Here is a 19,326-nt window from a genome sequence, read left to right as displayed (position 1 = left end):
GGGCATGAGGCTTCCTTCTGGGATGATGAAAATGTTCTGAAATTTGATTGTGAAGATGGTTGCACAATTCTGTAAATTTACTAAAAATCATTAAATTGTGTATCTAAAATGAGTGAATTTATGGTATGTAAATTATATCTCAATAAAGTTGTTAAAAAGACTTAAACTCACCCAGGTGCGGTGGCTCAGGCCTGTAATCCCAGCACTTTGGGAGGCCAAGGGAGATGGATCGTCAGGAGTTCGAGACCAGCCTGGCCAACATGGTGAAACCCTGTCTCTACTAAAAATACAAAAATTAGCCAGGTATGGTGGTGGGTGCCTGTAGTCCCGGCTACTCAGGAGGCTGAGGCAGGAGAATCACTTGAACCCAGGAGGTGGAGGTTGCAGTGAGCTGAGATCGTGCCATTGCACTCCAGCCTGGGCAACAGAGTGAGACTCTGTCTCAAAAAAAAATAAAAAAAAAACAAACTTAAACTCCTTTCTTGAATTGCAAATATTTTCTCCAAGTTTGTGTGGCTTGTCTTTTCATTTTCTTAATGTTAACCTTTTCTTTTTTAAAGACAGGATCTCACTTTGTTACCCAGGCTGCAGGGCAGTGTCAGGATCATAGCTCACTGCAGCCTCAAATTCTTGGGCTCAAGCAATCCTCCTGCCTTAGCCTCCCAAATAGCTAGGACTACAGGGAGGTACCACCACACTCTGCTAGTTTTGTTTTGTTTTTTGTAGAGATAGGGTCTCACTATGTTGTCCACGCTGGTCTCAAAACGCCTAACCTCAAGTGATCCTCTTGCCTTGTCCTCCAAAGTGTTGCGATTACAGGCATAAGCCATGTGCCCAGGCTTAATGGTGTCTTTGGAAGCATAAGAGGTTTTTTTTTCATTTTGATGAAATATAATTTATCAATTTTTAAAATCACTTGTGTTTAGGTAAAATATCTAAAAAATAATTGCCTAACCTGAGGTCACACATATTTATTCCTAGGTTTCTTCTAAGAGTTTATAGTCTTAACACTTATATTTAGATCCATGATCCATTTTGAGATAACTCTGGTATATGGTATGAGATAGGGGTCCAAATTAATATTTTTACTTGAGGATACAATTATCCCAGCACCTTTGTTGAAAAGACTATTCTTTCCACATTAAATTGCCTTGGCATCTTTGTGAAAAATCAATTGATGATAAAAAGGGTTTATTTCAGATTCTCAATTCAATTCCATTGATACATATGTCTTTCTGTAACCAAGTACCACATTATCTTGATTACTATAGCTTTGTGGTACATTTTGAAATTGGGGAGTGTTAAGTTCTTCATTTTCAAGATTGTTTTGCTAGTCTGGGTTCTTTTCATTTCCACATGAATTTTCAGATAAGCTTCTCAATTTCTGGGGGAAAAAAAAAGCCAGCTAGGATTTTGATAGAGATTATGTTAAATATATAGATCAATTTGGAGTATTGCCAGTTTAACAATATTGAATCTTCCAGTCCATGAACATGGAATGTCTTATAATTTATTTTTTAAGTAATGTTTTATAGTTTTCAGTGTACTAGTCTTAAACTTTTGTTAATTTGTATGTATTTAATTCTTGATGTTATTATGAATAACATTATTTTCTTAACTTCATATTTGAATTGTTTATTACCTGTACATGAAAATACAATTGAGAGGCCAGCAGCAGTGGCTCACGCCTGTAATCCCAGCCACTTTGGGAGGCCGAGGCAGGTGGATCATTTGAGCTCAGGAGTTCAAGACAAGCCTGGCCAACATGGCAAAACCCTGTCTCTACTAAAAATACCAAAAAAATTAGCCAGGCATGGTGGTACATGCCTGTAATCCCAACTACTCAGGAGGCTGAGGCACAAGAATCACTTGAACCTGGGAGGTGGAGATTGCAGTAAACTGAGATTGCATCACTGCAATCCAGCCTGGGCAGCAGCCCAGCCTGGGCAACAGAGTGAGACCCTGTCTCAAAAAAGGAAATACAATTGATTTCTGTATATTGATCTTGTATCCCATGACTTTGTTGAACTCTTATTAGCTCTATGATTTGTATGTGTGCGTGTGTGCGTTTGTTGGTGTGTATGAATTCCTTAGGATTTTTTTACATATAAGATCATGTCACATGTTGGTTTTAAGATTCGTTACCTTCTAGAAGATATGCATTATGATTGGTTGTTTATGGCTGTGAGCAAAATAAAATAGCCCTTACAACTCCATACCATGAATTGTACAGAAATTTTACGGGGTCAAAAAAACTCTCCTATTTACCTAGTTCAGTAAATCAAGTAATATCTTACCTTGAGCTAATGAATAACAGATTATAAATTTTCCTAATTGTCATTGCATTTAGTAGTTAATGTTTATCCTTAGACACAATATATGACGATGTCAGAGAAGGAATCCTGGGCTATCTATTGAGGGCATTCTGAGGGTTTGGGCCTGGTTTACCTATTAACTAGCATAGCATCTACAGTTCTAACTTTATTCATTTTTCAGTCATTCTAAAAACTGACTGTATCCTCCCTGATTAGGGCTATTGGAAAAACCACAGTAAGTAACAACACTATTTTTTTTTACCTCTTAACACTACACATAAAAATAGCAATTAACAAAATAAAATTGACAATACTATGGGAAACCAATACAATTTCAATTGTTTTTCACTAAAAATTGGAAGAATACCAAAAATTACTAATTGTTGCTTTCCTTAGTAGATTATTGATATGGCTTGCTCTCAGTGTTGGAGAGTAAACCATATCAACGGTGTGGCCTGCTATCAGTGGTGGGGCCTGGTGGGTCATGACTGGATCATGGGGGTGGCTTCTGATGGTTTAGCACCATCCCCCTAGTGCTGTCTCATGGTAGAGTTTGTATTGGTCTGTTTCCATGCAGCTGATAAAGACATACCCGACATGGGGAAGAAAAAGAGGTTTAATTGGAGTTTCAGTTCCACAAGGCTGGGGAGGCCTCAGAATCACAGCAGGTGGCAAAACGCACTTCTTACATGGCAGCAGCAAGAGAAAATGAGAAAGATGCAAAAGTGGAAACCCCTGATAAAACCATCTGCTATCATGAGACTTAATCCCTACACAAGAACAGTATGGGGAAAACCACCCCCATGATTCAAATTATCTCCCACCAGGTCCCTCCCACAACACTTGGGAATTATGGGAGTACAATTCAAGATGAGATTTGGCTGGGGACACAGAGCCAAACTATATCAGAGTTCTCATGAGATCTGCTTGTTTAAAAGCATGTAGCACCTCCCCCTTCGCTCCCTCTCTCCTGCTCTGCCATGTGAAGACATTCTTATTTCCCCTTTGCCTTCTGCCATGATTGTAAGTTTTATGAGGCCTCCCAGCCATGCTTCCTGTACAGCATGCAGAACTGTGAGTCAATTAAACTTCTTCATCAATTACCCAGTCTCAGGTAGTTATTTACAGCAGTGTGAGAACAGGCTAATACAATTATCTCGAATGAAAACTGCTCAAAAATTTTAAAAAATTCTTTTCAGAAAGTTATTTTTGTTCTGAAAGCATTGTGGTCCAAAGAGTAATAGCTATTAAGATGAAGAGGAACACAGGAGTAAATCTTTATGACCTTTGGTTAGACAAAGCCTTCTTAGATACAACACAAGAAGCATATGCAACAACAACAAAAATAGATCAATTGAATTTCATTAAAATTTAAAACTTTTGTGCTGCAGACAATATGATCAAGAAAAGAAGACAACCCACAGAATGTGAGAAAATACTTGTAAATCATACATCTGATAAGATCTTGCATCCAGAATATACAAAGAACTCTTATAACTCAATAATAAAAAGATAAATAACCCAGTTTAAAATGAGCAAAGGGTCTGAATAGACATCTCTCTAAAGAAGATGTATGAACAGCCAATAAACATATGGAAAGATTTTCAACATCATTAGCCATTTGACAAATGCAAATCAAAACCACAATGAGATACCAATTCAAACCCACTAGGATGGCTACAATCAAAAATAAAGATAATAACAAGAGTTGACAAAGATGTGGAAAAAGTGGAACCATCATACCTTGCTGGTAGTACAATGGAAAACAGTTGGGCAGTTTCTCGAGATGTTAAACAGAGTTAGTTATCCATTGACCCAGCAGTTTCATCCCTGGGTAAATACCCAAGAGAAATGAAAACATACATCCACACGAAAACTTGTTACAATAATGTTTATAACAGCATTATTCATAATAGTCAAGAGTAGAAATAATCCAACATCCATCAGCTGGTAAATGGATAAACAAAATGTGACATATTAATACAATGGAATATTATTTGGCAATAGAAAGGAACAAAATACTGATATATGCCACAACATGGACAAACTGTGAAACTTCAACTAAGTAGTAAAGAAGGCAGGCACATGGTTAGGTGTGGTGGCTCACACCTCTTATCCCAGTGCTTTGGGAGGTCAAGGTGGGGGACTGCTTGAGGCCAGGAGTTCAAGACCAGCCTGGGCAACACAGTGAGACCCTGTCTCTCCAAAAAAGAAAAAATTAATTAGCCAGATGTGGCAGTACACACCTGTAGTCTTAGCTACTTGGGAGGCAGAGGCAGAAGGATCACTTGGGCCCAGGAGTTCAAGGCTGCAATGAGTTGATTATGCCACTGCACTCCAGTCTGCAACAGAAAGAAACCCTATCTCTAAAAAGGTTATATATGTTGTATGATTCCATTTAAATGAAATGTCCAAAAGAGACAAATCCATAGAGACAGAAAGTAAATTAATGGTTGCCTGGGGCTAGGCAGAGGGGATACAGAATCACAGCTAATGGGTAGCATTTCTTTTATGGGGAATAAAAATATTCTAAAATTAGATAGTGGTGATGGTTTCATAATTCTGTAAACATACCCAAAACCATTCAATGGTACACTTTAAATGGATAAAGGTATGGCATGTGAACTATAGCTCAATAAAGCTGCTAAAAAATGAAGGGGAACAACTATTACCGTAAGAACATAATAATTAAATAATTATCTTAAACATAGTTTTATAACTAGAATGAGCTGATTCAAATGCCAAAGTAAGATGAAACATTTCAATATGATGCCTCTAAATCCAAACAAATAAAGGTATAACTGCCTGAATACTTTCATAACACGTAGATAAGCTTATTAGAAGAAAACTTCTTTTCCATTTTTATTAAGAGATTTGGAATAACATGGGAGCAAATAGTAAGAAAATCTATAGAATGTGAGAAAGTATTTACAAGTCATACTTTTTATAAGAACTTGTACCCAGAATATACAAAGAACTCTTACAATTCAATAATAAAAAGATAAGTAACCCAATTTAAAATGAGCAAAGGATCTGAATAGATATTTCTCCAAAGAAAACATGAGAGAAATTACAAAAGATTGCTCATTGGTTCTCCTGCATGGAAACCAATTAGAGAATGCTTACAGAAGCTGACATGCCTTTGGGACAAAATGAACTTCAACATGGGCTTATAATTTGAAAGCTGCCATAGAGTAACAAATAAGAAATACCATTAGACAGTTCTTAACACTCTTGGATACACTTTTCCCTACTGAGATGGTGTCAAATCGAACAGGTTTGGATGAACTTTTATTCTATACCCTTTAAAATAACAACTGATAGAATTCAAGAGACCATGGGGAAAGAAAAAAGAATGATCAAATCCCTACAATAATAAAATATCTGGATGGGCTTGAAGCCTTTAAAAGATTGTTGATGGAATAATGACTGGTAAAGATCCCACTTTTTAACTTACTACTCAGTGTATTTCCTGAAAGTAATACTGTACTAAATATAGGCAGAAGGAAGTCAATTTCTATTAGTTAACCTAAAAATACCACTTGTTAAACACAATGAAATTTATCTTACTTCAAAAAGTGAAGTTTTCAAATGTATTTTTCTCCAGTGATATGTATACAACATAGTATCATAATAATTTATTAAAAGGTAAGTTATATAAGGTAGTAGTATATAAAAAGTACATACTCTTACCTAAGGGACTATTTGCAAGGGCTTCTCAAGCTGAAATTAGTATTGAGTCCACTATTAATGATTTATGCTCTAGCTCATACATCTCTTTACTTTATTCCCAAAACTTAAGAGGAAACTCAGGAGGATGGCAGGAGAGGATGGAAGAGGAGAAGGAAAGAAGGAGGAGAAAAACAACAATGATAATGAGTTAAAGAAATATGAAGCCAAAAGAGGACTACATATATAGGTTAAAATTATATACATGTATACATGTATATCAGCTGTGCTTGGACAACTTAAAGCTGGGAATAGAGTTTTGGTTTCTCACCAGAAAGTTAAAGAGACGTGCTAAACTAGAAAAGACCTTACATTGTTAATCTTTCTCTCTTTACCAAGCATTGCCAAAGAATGCACATGTGAGAGACATATGAAGGAAGTTCTAAATCTATTAAATTATTGTTGGTCTAGAAAGCCTTATAAAAACTGAAAAAAAAAAGTTAAATCTTAGAAACCAATTTCCCTCAATGCATTAGTAGAGAAATAATATGCAAACATGACCAAATATACATAAATTTACTTTTATAAAATTTACAAGTCAAATAGATAATTCGCTATACATAACTTTCAGAGTCCCTTAAGCGTATAGTTCAAGTAAACTTCCCATCTCATTATGCCATCTAAAGTTAAGTTTCACCAAATTGTTTTCCTATTTGTTAGTTTACTGTTTTAATTACAATTTAAATGTAATTTAATTTACTGTTAAATTATTGTCTGTTCTGTGAACTTCCCTCAATCCAAGTCAATTTTACAAGCTGCTTTCAAAAACTTACAAGTTTTCCTAATAGGAACTATGCTGGAAAACATTTTATTTCTTTTTTTTTAATTCTAAAATCATTAAACAATCCATCCTTCTTCATATTCATGTTTTGTGAAGCATTTTATTGCTAGTAATATTTCAGAAAATCTGCCTTTTAAAAATGCATGATTTAAAAATATTTAATTTAGTGAGTCTTATAGACAATTTTTTAAAGAAACAAATATAAGACATATAATTAAAAGGTCAGGTGGCCTTGGAATTAAAGAGGTAAATTATGGGTTCAAAAATACCCTCTGACTAGTTATATGATACATTTGAAAGGTACCTTAAATTCTTTTGGATTCCACTTTTAAATGTAAAATGAACTAGAGGTCTCTCCAGCAAATTCGAACTAAAAAATTCTATTATTATTCAATTCCTACTTCATAAGAAAAGTCAACAGGAATGTAGAATGCATTAACCATTCATTTTACAAACAACTTTGCACCCATAGAGAATTTTCTCTAAAATATATCACTGATTTTTAGAGACAGGGTAACTCATTTTCAAAGAAGAGTGAAGTCAATTCTGATAAATTTGTATTTCTTGACTCATAAAACAATATTGTCCATGATGAAAACAAAGAGATTTGAAATGACATATTTTTTAAATGAGCCAAAATCTTCATAAAACAGAATTAAGCACTTACTTTTACTTGGAGATCCTCAGAACTTTCTGTTGACATGTACAAAGAAAGCAGAACTGGCAAAGCATTTGTGACTGCAACAGCCCGTGCGTGTTCAGGAGTGTGTCTTCCAATCTGTCCTAAGGCCCAAGCAGCTGCAGCCTTAATATGATCTTCCGGTTCTTCTGACAAGCAGACTGACAACTGGGGTACACCCTGCAGCGTGGATCAAAAGAGCAAGTGTTATGAATCTAGAGCAGGATTAAAGAGTCTTCCATGTCTCTCAAACATGAGAAGAAATCATTTCGGCCTTGATCCTTTTTTCCTTAAACGGTTCAATAAATGAGCACATCACAGGGGCTGTCATTTCTTAAGTCAATAAAATGACTAGAACTAAATTACCTTAATTATCGGTAACAATTCAATTAAACCAAGAATTTCTCTACTAGCTTTTACCCCCCAAATAGAGAGGTATTTAACCAGACAACAGATGTCACAGACTAGGAAATAGGCAAAGCCAGATTTTACTGTGACAAACTAAAAATGTTTAGAATTTTAAAATCATTTATTTTCCTTTGTTAAAAAGTTTAGAATATTTAAAGAAATTGTCTTTTCACCAAATATAATAAACCTGATATAATAAGCCTGAGAATAAAATAAATCAGTAAGAATCCTAAGTACCTTGTCAATGGAATATATTCACTAACACCTTTCCTGAAACAGTACATAAATAATTTTCCATCAATTATGGTCAACTTTTAAATTATAGTTCTTTCCACTTTAACATGACTGAATGTCAAAACAATGATTACTTTTGTTACACAGCACATGCTTACATTTTGCATCTTATGCTTCAATTTTATCTAAATAATAAAAACAGAATAAACTAAAGAGCCTCAAATACATTACATTTTGTATACCCAAGGAACAATTTAGAAAAATCAAATTCTAATTCCAAATTCTGTATAGGTGTAATTTTCTGACTAATTTGAATATATGGTAATCACCTTAAATTTGGTACCACAAAAAAAGATCACATGGTTATGCTACCACAGCAAAGGCCAGAATCATCATATGTACTTTTATTCTTTACTTTTTAATTTGGTTATTAAGACCAATTTCCTGAAGAGGTCAGCTATATTTCTTCATTGGCTTCTTTCCTACAACTAAAAATGTATGTCTGCCAATATTAAAGGTCAGACCTGTCTTCAGAATGAAGCAACTTTCCAGAAAGCCCACATGTCCAGGATGTAACAAGACTGAAGAAGCAGGAGGAAAAGGAGACTGTGCCTCTACTCCATCCCCAAAGCTCTGACTTGTTGGCCTCTATTATAATGAATAACAAATAAGATAAGGCATGCAAATTTGCTTTAAAATTACTATTTAAATGTAAGGTATTATTGTTAGTCTTTATAGTACCACACAGGAAAAGCAGAGTGCTACCATACTATGTGGCTTGTCTGAAACTGCTGGAGTTTCAGCAAGCAACACCTTGATCTCTATCTGAAAAACAAACCAAGTGAGAAAGGCCAGCAGCAACCTTAGACCAAAGAAGGGGAGAGCTCCCTGCTTAATTTCAGGAAGGCATATGGGAAGCAATGGCAATTGCTTCTTCTTTCATCATTCTTCCCATGCAGAAGCTTCATGACTATCCACAAAAGAACCAAGGATCAAAAACCTGGTAACATCCTTACCATGACCCTTCAGAAAGCACCACTATTGCTCTAGTCACTATCACGGTCTGTGGTAGTAGAAGAACAAAAGGAAAAGAGCAGGATAAAAGGGAGTAAAGCAAAGAATTATCAGGAAATAGGTAGAAAATAAAGATCTGAGGCTCCTTTCTTTTCTGAGGATTAGTAAGGGATAAAAAAAAATCCACGTTTCTGTTTAACATACAGCAGCAGGTTTTCTATGCTGATAAGAAACCCACACCCCAGAGGGTCAACACACACACTGTAAGCACACAGGCTTTGAAGCATTCGTCCAGAGATCAATATTTATTCATTAGCACACATTTCGTAAGCACCTACTATGTGCCAGGGCTGCACTAGATGAGGGGTTCTTACAAAATTGTGAACTGAGATAAAGCAAAAGCCCTAGAGCAAGGAAACAAAAATGCTGCTATCTGACATGTGCTCTGAATTGCCTAAATCTAAGAAGAGAAATAGTTCATAAAAGCTGAAGAAGAGAAAGTGGATAAAAAGGGATGTCCTAGCCATTGTCATCTCCCACTCAAGTGGCAGGAAATGGAGGGGTATATAGACCTCCCAGAATACTGAAAATTACTACTGGGCATGTCATTTACAAATAGGTGTTTCTAACCAAGGTAAGCTTTACATGTTTGTAGATATGTACAATTAATCCTTCAAGATACAAATAAACGTAATATTTAAATACAGATAATACTAATGCTCAAAATAGTTGATATTCTGTTGATGAGAAATGCTGAGTAAAACTTTAAACTTCACATTACCTTGCTAATAAAACTTGCTAATAAGCATTGAAACAATCAAAATTTTTTTCAGGTAATTTTTTTGCTCCAGTCAGTTATATTTTGTATTCTGTGGGAGAACATTAATCTGTGGTTCTGTCTTAGAATTTCTTACTGCAACTAGAAGAAAACGAAGCAAGAACAAACCTTAGAAATGATGACTGCCATTGCTAGGTTCTCAGAATGAGCTGCTACATAACCAAGCATCATGATGCCAGGCAGCCGTGTGTTCCCTTTGCAGGACCCAATGCAGTCAATCACGGCAGCAACCCCTCCTGCGTTAACTACCAGCTGTGAAAGCTAAGCGATGGGAACAAGAGTTAGATCACCAGGACCCTATGATGGTCTTTAAATACAGTTTAATATTGCCACACTCTATTTAGAACCTAAAAACAACTGGTGAAATTGAATTATCATTTAGTGAAATTATTATATTTATTAAAGAAATACACAAGTACAATAAACCTGCTAGTTCAAATGCACAAACTGTGAGGCGCTTTATTCTGTGGTTCAATTTTTCATGCATCGATGGCACAACTTTTCTCCCTATTATAATGGATGTCAAAATTCCTCATGTAGACTCTAAGCCTAGGGCTAGTTCATAACTAACTACTGAAACCCCCCATCACAATGGATGAGTATGAAGCAGATTAATCACTGAATGGTGAAAGACAACGTCAGACTTGAAATATTCTAACCTAATTAGTCCCCCTTTGCTAGTAATGATTACTAGCTGAGTGCACTTTAATTTTGAAAAATCTCAAGCAAATAAAGATGTTAGATGAAATAAACAATGAGGACTTAAAGTTTAATGAAATAAAAATTGATTAGTCAAAATATACACAGAAAAAAGATACGTCAGAATCAACACAGGCTTGCTTTCTCTCTATTTCTTTCCCATCTAGGAACTCAGAGCAGGAAATCACCATGTAAGAGCAGCTACTGGAGTGGTCACAGTAGGCCAGGGGACCTTTGTGATTTCTCCCAACCTGGAGCTATAATAGTGTTCTCACTACTCCCAGCTGACACAAAATGGTAAGGATGGCAAAGTTCCATTGTCCTCACAATCTAGAAATGGAAAGTTGGAAATGACTAGAAGCAGATTTCAAGCTCAAACTCTGCTAATATAACCCAGCGTTCTCAACTGGAGGCAGTTTTGCTCCCTGAGGAACACATGGCAAAGTATGGAGACATTTTTGATTGTCACCACTTGTGGGAGAAGGGTGCTTTTGGCATCTAGTGGGCAGAGGCTAGGGATCCTGCTAAACATCCGCCCTACAATGTGCAGGACCAGCTCCCCACAACAAAGAACTACCCAGTCCAAAACATCAGTAGAAGACGAGAAATCCTGACTCAACTAGATCATGTGCCACAACCCCTAGGCCCTGTAAACAAACTGATGTTTTATTTAAAAACTAAAACTAACTACTACATATTATTGTGCCTTGAAGTTTCTTTTCACCTCGGGTGTATGTTTTGCAATCTCTCTAATTAAAGTAGAAGCATTTTTCTTCACGTATTCATCCTTGTCCTTCAGACAGGTAAGTACAACTGGAAAAATCTCTGCTTCAACAACCATTTCTGCCAGATCCACGGAATGTTTTGAAACCTGACTGAGAGCTGAAAGGATCTGATGCTGTGAAGCAAAGACAAAACAAAACAAAATAATACAAAACACTATATAGCATCCACTACAGAGTTCAGATGTAATGTAAACAGTTTTATATATATTCAAATTCCTTTATAAAAGGAAAAAAATGTACATGCCTAAACAGCTTAAGATTTCTGAGTCTTGAGACATTCACATTCTAGTCTTATACCCAAGTTCTAAAAATTCCTAATTTCCAAAATTAGTTCTCAATATTTTGAAACTTTATCTATTACAGATGATTAAATAACATGACCTCTGGATGAATACCATTTCTTAATTATGCAACACTGAAATTGCTAATTTATGAGACAGGTGATCATTTAGTACAAAAATCATCAAGCAGAACAATATCTTTGACATGATGCTGATACCATTTCAAAGAATGTTCCATTGCTTAGTTAACGTTAACAATTTTAAAACATTATAGGATATAACTATTAGAATACAAAAGTATAATTGGTGACTATTAACTAAAAATCAGATTTTAGAAAGCTATAAAAAAGCTAAGATAAATATTGCAATTTCCATAAGAAACAATATTATAGTGGTGGATTCAAAAATCTTTAGGTCTTTTCCAAACCAGAGATTTAATCATTATGTGATTCTATATTTTAATTATTAATGTTAACACTGTTGTTACTTCTGATCTTGTACATAGTTTCCCCAATCACATCTTTATCTAATCCTTACAGTATTATTTTCACATATTAAGAGACCAAATACATAATATATTCATATCTGTTTTCAATGATAATTTATTAATTATTTTTAGATGCAAAATATTCACGTGTACACATTTCCATTTTCTTACATTATAAGAAGGCTGATGTATTTTTCAACCTTATTTTGAAATACCTTCAATTTAGCATCAGGGTTCAGGATCATCTGGGCTAGGTGAGCAACAGCTCCCGCATCCACTACTGTCTGTGCTAACTCTGGAGAATGCTTTGCAATATCACTGAGGGCCGAAGCAGCAATCCTTTTCAAAGCAATTTCTGGCTCCTGGATACAGAGTACTAAAAGAGGAACAGCTCCTGCATCCACCACAGCTTGTGACAGTTCTGTGGGTCCAAGAAAAGTAATTAAGTGAGTATGGGTGACTGACCCTTGTGCAAGCCATTTTTCACCCTGACAGATACAGCAAAGAAAAACGGGGAGGGTGTACTTCACTCTCTCGACATCTGCATTTCAAATCAGGCTTCCTGGTTTCATAAACCATGTGGACCAATCCTGAGCTGAAAAGAATACAGGTCAATAGATGGACCTCCATTTACATGAACACATTTGAGGTAGATTAGGCTGAAATGGCTTGTTATTCTTTTTTTTTTTTTTTTTAAGAGACTAAGCAGATGTCAGCTGTTTAAGCTCTGACAATTCTGCACTTCTCAGTAGACAAGCATTTTATGCATGGTTTACAATAACAGAGAAAATTTAAGTACCAAAAATTTACCAACCACACTAATTAGGCAGTATTTTGCGCTATTTACGTGAGTAAACGTTAACTCGAATCTTGTGCCAATAATGTCAATTTTTAAATTCCTTTTATCTTTTAGTACTTTTAAAAGATTTTTTAAAAATTTCATACAAAATAGAAAGCTGCCTTTTCATTGTACATATAAAAATACTTTCAAAAATGAGATCTACTACTAATCAATAAACTTTTGTATATAAATGCTAATGTTTAGATACAAGAATAAATTTATCTTACTCTCGTCAGAAATCAAGCACATATCTTTTGAATATACATGTTGATTTACTTGTATGTCCAAGAATAGCAGCTACAAAATTAGCACACTTTAAATTACAGATAATGGGAGACAGGCAAGCAAACCCATATAATATTATGAAAAAACTGCCTTTTGAGAAGCATAAAGCACCACACACAGTTACAGATTCTACTCACATTGTATTCACAGCCCCTCTTACTGAATTACAGACACCCATTTCTGGAATCTCTTCCTTTCAAAATATGTTCTTATTTTCCCAGATGTGTAGTGCCTTAGTTATATATAAATGTCTTAACTGTCAAGCTAAGAGCTCTATTTAGCATATCACTTAAAGACTTTAATTTGAAGATAATACAGTGTTTGATTTTCAAAGTATTGGTAATATCACAACTTCTAAAAGAAAATGTTAGCAAATACAGGTTAGTGTCCAATATTTGCTTTCCTTAAATTATCATAATTATCTTAGAAGTCCCAATATTGTATAAACAGTTCATTCATTCTTTCATTAAACAAGTATTAATTTCATTAAACAAGGCTATTAAGTGACAGGCTCATTCAACTCGGCGCCAATGACACACTTCTGCAAATTAACACTATATTCATTGGCAAAGGTATGTTTCAATTTTTAAAATTTGGTGTAAAAGCTAGTATACTATGGGAAGTTCTTATGTAATCTCAAGAACGAGAGGTAGATGAGAGGAATATATTTTGTTTTGCTTTGTTTTTAAAAAAGAAGACAATAGCCAACAGACGGCAGTATCAATCTAGCAATATAACAGGTTCCTCAGAAACAGCCTATGGGATGCTACTGCAATAGACTGAAGACCATGAAGACAGCAGCTGACACAGGTGGTCACTGTTTCTTTTCCCCCACCACACCCCCACACCCATCCAAAGGAAATGGGAAAAAAATATAAAATGTTATATTACATGTAATTTCTAAATAAAATACTCATTTTCTGATAATTAACATTCTGCTTAAGAATTCGACTCAATCCAAATTATACAAGTGTCATATAGTGATAATTTATATGTCCCTATTTAAGCACACCTGGAATATATATATATAGTGGGCCGAATATTTTGTTTTGATGTATTTTCACTTTTATACCGTTTCTAGGAGTAAAGAATATGCAGCAAACTACAACGGTTTAAAAGTACTATTAATAAAAACTCAAGGTGCTTTTTAAAAAAACATCTATTATCTATCTTTATAATTCCCATTCATTTGACCTTGTTCCTTGAGTAATTCTTGTTCCTTGAGTAATTCTTGAGTGCAATATCCTTCTTCCTTAGAATAACATAATGTTAATAAGAAAGCAAATTCTGTTCTTCTAACTTGTTACCCAAGTTTTCTATTCTCTCCAGAGTAGCAATGTTAGATGTGGGGAAGGCTGGGGATGGCCGTGGAAAAAGATTTGCCATGAAAGTAATGAAGTTTCCAAGGACCTAAAGTGGGCCTAGCAATTTTGTACTTGCAATTTCATATAGTTTACATCCCCAAATGTGTACATGGTTCTACTGGTCTTGAGTAGCACACTTTTTACTTAGAAGTATTGTTCTCCTAGCTTCAAACATAAGTTAATATTAAACATCAGATAGTGAATGTATATACAGATAAGAATACAATAGGCCTAAATAATGTAGACTCTACATATTACACATCCAACAGGCTATTTCATTCTGCCTCTATCACTACTCTTTTTCCCATTATTGTTTCCTCTGGTGTTTCTATGCCAGTCACTGTTGGTATCTACCCAATAGCCATCGTCAGCTAGGGCATAGGCTTGTGAGCCAATCCTAGACCTAAGCAGAAGTCAGCTAGAAGCAACTGTGAAAGCTCTGTAATAAACTGAGATACACAGCAGAAAATACTACCTCTTCTTTGTTGGACATGGTCATGTCTGCAAATAGCATCTGGAACTCCTACATCCATCTTGCAACTATAATGGAAGAAATCACCAATATGCTGAGGATGGCTGAGTACAAAAACGAAAAACATCTGGGTACTCCATGACATTGTTCAGCTGCAAAACCAGCTTTGGAACTGCCCTTACTCTGAACTTTGTGTCATGAGAATTTAAAAAATGTCCTTATTGCTTAAGCCACTTGTAGTTTACATGCTACAACTTACAGCTAAAAACATCCTGATATAATTCCTTCCTCTCTTATGCTTGGTGTCTGTACATGGTTTTCTCTCCTCTTTCACTCACTGAATGTTCATTAAGTGCTTACTATGTGCTGCACACTTGGCTAGATCTTGGGGAAAGGGAATAAAAACATTGTTCTGTTCTAGAAAACCCTGCTCAGAGTGAATACATGAACAGGCCACTGCAAGTACAGAGCAGAGCCAGGAATCAGGTCTGGAGCGTTCAGGGAAAATGTATACATAAGTATCATTTCAGTAAGTGCTTCCAACCTTCCTTCCTTCTCCTCTTTTCTTCTTTTTTTTCTGTATTTTCTTTCTTTCTTTCTTTCTTTCTTTTTTTTTTTTTTGAGATGGAGTCTCCCTCTGTTGCCCAGGCGGGAGTGCAGTGGCGTGATCTTGGCTCACTGCAACCTCCGCCTCCTGGGTTCGAGCAATTCTCTGCCTCAGCCTCTCGAGTAGCTGGGATTACAGGCACCTGCCACCACGCCCAGCTAATTTTTTGTATTTTTAGTGGAGACAGGGTTTCGCCATCTTGGCCAGGCTGGTCTTGAACTCCTGACCTCATGATCCACCCACCTCGGCCTCCTAAAGTGCTGGGATTACAGGCGTGAGCCACTGCGTCCAGCTTTTTCTGTATTTTCTACTAGAAAAAAACCAGCAGCAACCAAACACATACAAAACTCTGCACACCTAAAAATCACTTCCCATAGGAGAAATCTCATGAAGTTCATTTTAAACTCAAACATGGAAATGAGTTTTTAGATATCCAATTATCACACTTATGAAACCAAAGATTGATATGTACCGACTTAAATGCTCAAAAAAGGTTGACCAAAAAAAGCAGTGAGCCAAGAAATTTATCTTCAGTCCCTGAAAATATCATTGCCTCATTTCAAATTTTAAGTAAATCTTCAAAAAATTTTTATAATATATCTTCCATTACACAATAATATGTGACATATCCTATACTGTTATATAACAAACAAGATTAAAAACTGGTTATAACTATGTCTAAAAATGCAAACAGAAAAGGCTACATGTTATACCAACATGCTAACAGCATTTATACTGGGTTGATGGTACTATGGGTGGTATATTTTTTCTCTGTTTGCCAAATTTTCTTCAATGTGATTTTTAAAAAAGTAAATATAAGCATGTCTCTTGCCCATACATATAGCTACTGCTGGGCCTAACTGTACTAACATTATTATTACAAAGAAAAAAAACAAATATAAAATGTTTAGCTTATTTTTTAATATAGCAGAAAGTTTCTTATTTTAAAAGATGGTGGAATATATGTCTTCTTTAATAAAGCACACCTAAATAATGCACATCATACATACTACACATCCAACAGGCTACTTCATCCTGCCTCTATCACTATTTTTAAAATAAATTATATGAAAAGAGTGTATAATTCTTCTTCAAAGAATTAATAATATATACTAGAAATAATATTCATTTACTTTTTCACACTTACCCTGCTGCCTTAATTCATACCCTTATTAAAGTTAAAATATTACATTTTTTAAACATTAGGGGTTATTTATTTTTAACCTTTTTTTTAACTGCAAACTGTCAGAGGAAACTATCCAATAGTTTTCTTATTCATGAATAATAATTAAAGTTGTTTATTGCATATATGTACACAAAAATGTACAGTCACCAAATTTGATGATCAGTTGTTTTTAGTAAAGGAATAACTAGTTTTATTTGGCTTAGGAGTAGCTCATTTTGAGTGAAGAAACTGAGGCAGCCTCCTCTGTGGTACTGTGACAAGGGAGGGGGAAGCGTCATCTTTTCACACTTCTCTGCCTCTCTCAGTTTTTCCATAATTCTTTCCAACAACATTTATGAGGGTTATGTGCATACAGTTTTTTGATCAGTAAAAACTTGGGGTGACAAGACTTTGCTTCTCACACAGTTGCATTTTCTTAAGAATTTCATTCTGTGCTGTTCTTGGAATCTGGGTTTTTGGTTTGTTTGGTTTTTTCCTAATGAAGGGCTAAGCTTGCAGTGATCTGTCAGTAACAGGCATGAGAAGTGTTGCAATTTAAGTGGATCAAAATCTTCAACTTAGAATAATCAAAAACCTCAGTATGACTTTAGGTTTAAGTTTAAAACAAAAAGAGAACGTAAATTAAAAGGAGTACTTTTAAGATCAACAACATTCATAAGATTAGTATTATCTAAAGCTGCATGAGTGGAACATTAGAAATAACTCTGTGTTGACTGGAAGGGAAGAGAGCAGACAGGAATGCCCCTTAGCATAGTATAAGTATGGTTGTTACTAGGTAAATAAGACAAAAGTAATCTTCCTTTAATAGTGCCCCAGTGACTTCAATTACGTCATGGCTAGTTGTCTGTTTAGATCAGAAGTGGTCAATGCAAATGACCACAGGGCCCGGGAAAGTAACTAAAATAAATGAAGCCACAGGACATTAAAAAAAAAAAAAAAAGGTCGGGGAGTGGGAGAGCAGTAGTGAAGTGCAAAAGCCTAGGGACCATCTACAAGGGGCAGCAGTGTCTTAGTTTCAGTCCAGTGTTGCTATGTAGGAATATAGGCCTACTGTTGTCAGGACTTTTTTTTTTTTTTTTAATGTGAAATTGCCTGGTTTTTAAGTGTTAGCAATTTTTTTTTTTTTTTTTGAAGAACACTGTGTGAGACAACATAGTGCTGGCCAAATAAAACACACCTCTCTGTGGGCCTGCTACAGCCTGAACCACCCCATTTTACAACCATAGACTTAAATCTTACACCCGCTAAAACAGCCTGTGCGGGGCTTTCTGGGTATGGAAAGGTGATGTTCTTTCTACTTTTAATTTTTGAAGTCATGTTTGGGGTCACAGAGGAAGAACAACTATTGTGGTTACATAAGAAAATTCAGAGAATTCCAAGAAATTAATAAAAACCTAAAAATTGACTCATAAGAAAGGATTACTCTAAACATATGATACTCGAATAATCTTTCAGCTCATAATGGAGATGTGAGACAGAAGAATTTGAGCAAACAAGTGATCATGAGGACTCACAAAAAGAATTCAAAATGAAGAGGTTCTCCAAAAAGAAAAAAGAAAAAAATGTGTATCCAGCACACTAATTAAAATACTCCTCTGGAACTCTAATCTCTTTAAACTTTATTGCTTTTTAATTTTTTTTCAAACACTGCTTTTAACTGTCTCTAAGCCCTACCAAAGTTATATTTTGTTTCATTAAAAAATACAAGAAAGTTATAAATTAATCATTTCTTTGCAGTTAGGTGGCCCTATTTATCAGTTTGAAGATGGGCTGGTTTTTGCCATAAAAATATACAGCTGTATCACTTCAAAAGCTTTTTGAAATAAAGCAGGTTTAAAAAAAAAAAAATCTACATTTTGCCTGGGTACAGTGGCTCATGCCTGTAATCCTAGCACTTTGGGAGCCTGAGGTAGGCAGATTGCTTGAAGCCAGGAGTTCAAAACCAACTTGGACAACAGGGCAAAACCCCATCTCTACGAGAAACAAAAAAACCACAAAAATTAGCCAGGCATGGTGGCAAGCACCTGTAGCTACTCGGGAGGCTGAGGTGGAAGGACCCCTTGAACCCAGGAGGCAGAAGTTTCTGTGAGCCAAGATCACGTTGCTTCACTTCAGCCTGGGCAAAAGAGCAAGACCCCATCTCAAAACAAACAAACAAACAAACAAAACCTACCTTTAAAATTGGCTGCCACTTATATGATATTAATGTTATGTTAATAATAATTCCTCATCCCATTCAACCAAATTTTTCATGATTGGGTGAAATTATAATAACAAATATGTTGCTGCAATTACCAAAGCTGGTTATTTACTGGTAACTC

The 19,326-nt window shown here is 35.4% G+C and overlaps 1 protein-coding gene across 8 annotated transcripts in view; it reads right to left on the bottom strand.

Annotated features, from left to right (window-relative positions):
• SPAG6 (sperm associated antigen 6) overlaps nucleotides 1-19,326 on the bottom strand; it is an 87,519-nt gene that overhangs the window by 25,922 nt on the left and 42,271 nt on the right. For 7 of the 8 annotated variants that reach the window (XM_054437064.2, XM_054437067.2, XM_054437065.2 and 4 more), the window contains 4 exons: nucleotides 12,466-12,671; nucleotides 11,422-11,595; nucleotides 10,107-10,259; nucleotides 7,493-7,684 (listed from right to left, as the gene is read on the bottom strand). In XM_054437064.2, coding sequence (XP_054293039.1) covers nucleotides 7,493-7,684; nucleotides 10,107-10,259; nucleotides 11,422-11,595; nucleotides 12,466-12,671 — 725 coding nt within the window. The remainder of the gene's footprint in view (nucleotides 1-7,492; nucleotides 7,685-10,106; nucleotides 10,260-11,421; nucleotides 11,596-12,465; nucleotides 12,672-19,326) is intronic. The other variant, XM_054437068.2, reaches the window with a different exon arrangement.

The sequence above is a fragment of the Pongo pygmaeus genome, chromosome 8 (assembly GCF_028885625.2).
Source record: "Pongo pygmaeus isolate AG05252 chromosome 8, NHGRI_mPonPyg2-v2.0_pri, whole genome shotgun sequence".
Classification (NCBI taxonomy): domain Eukaryota; kingdom Metazoa; phylum Chordata; class Mammalia; order Primates; family Hominidae; genus Pongo; species Pongo pygmaeus.
This window is presented reverse-complemented; position numbering and strand designations above follow the sequence as displayed.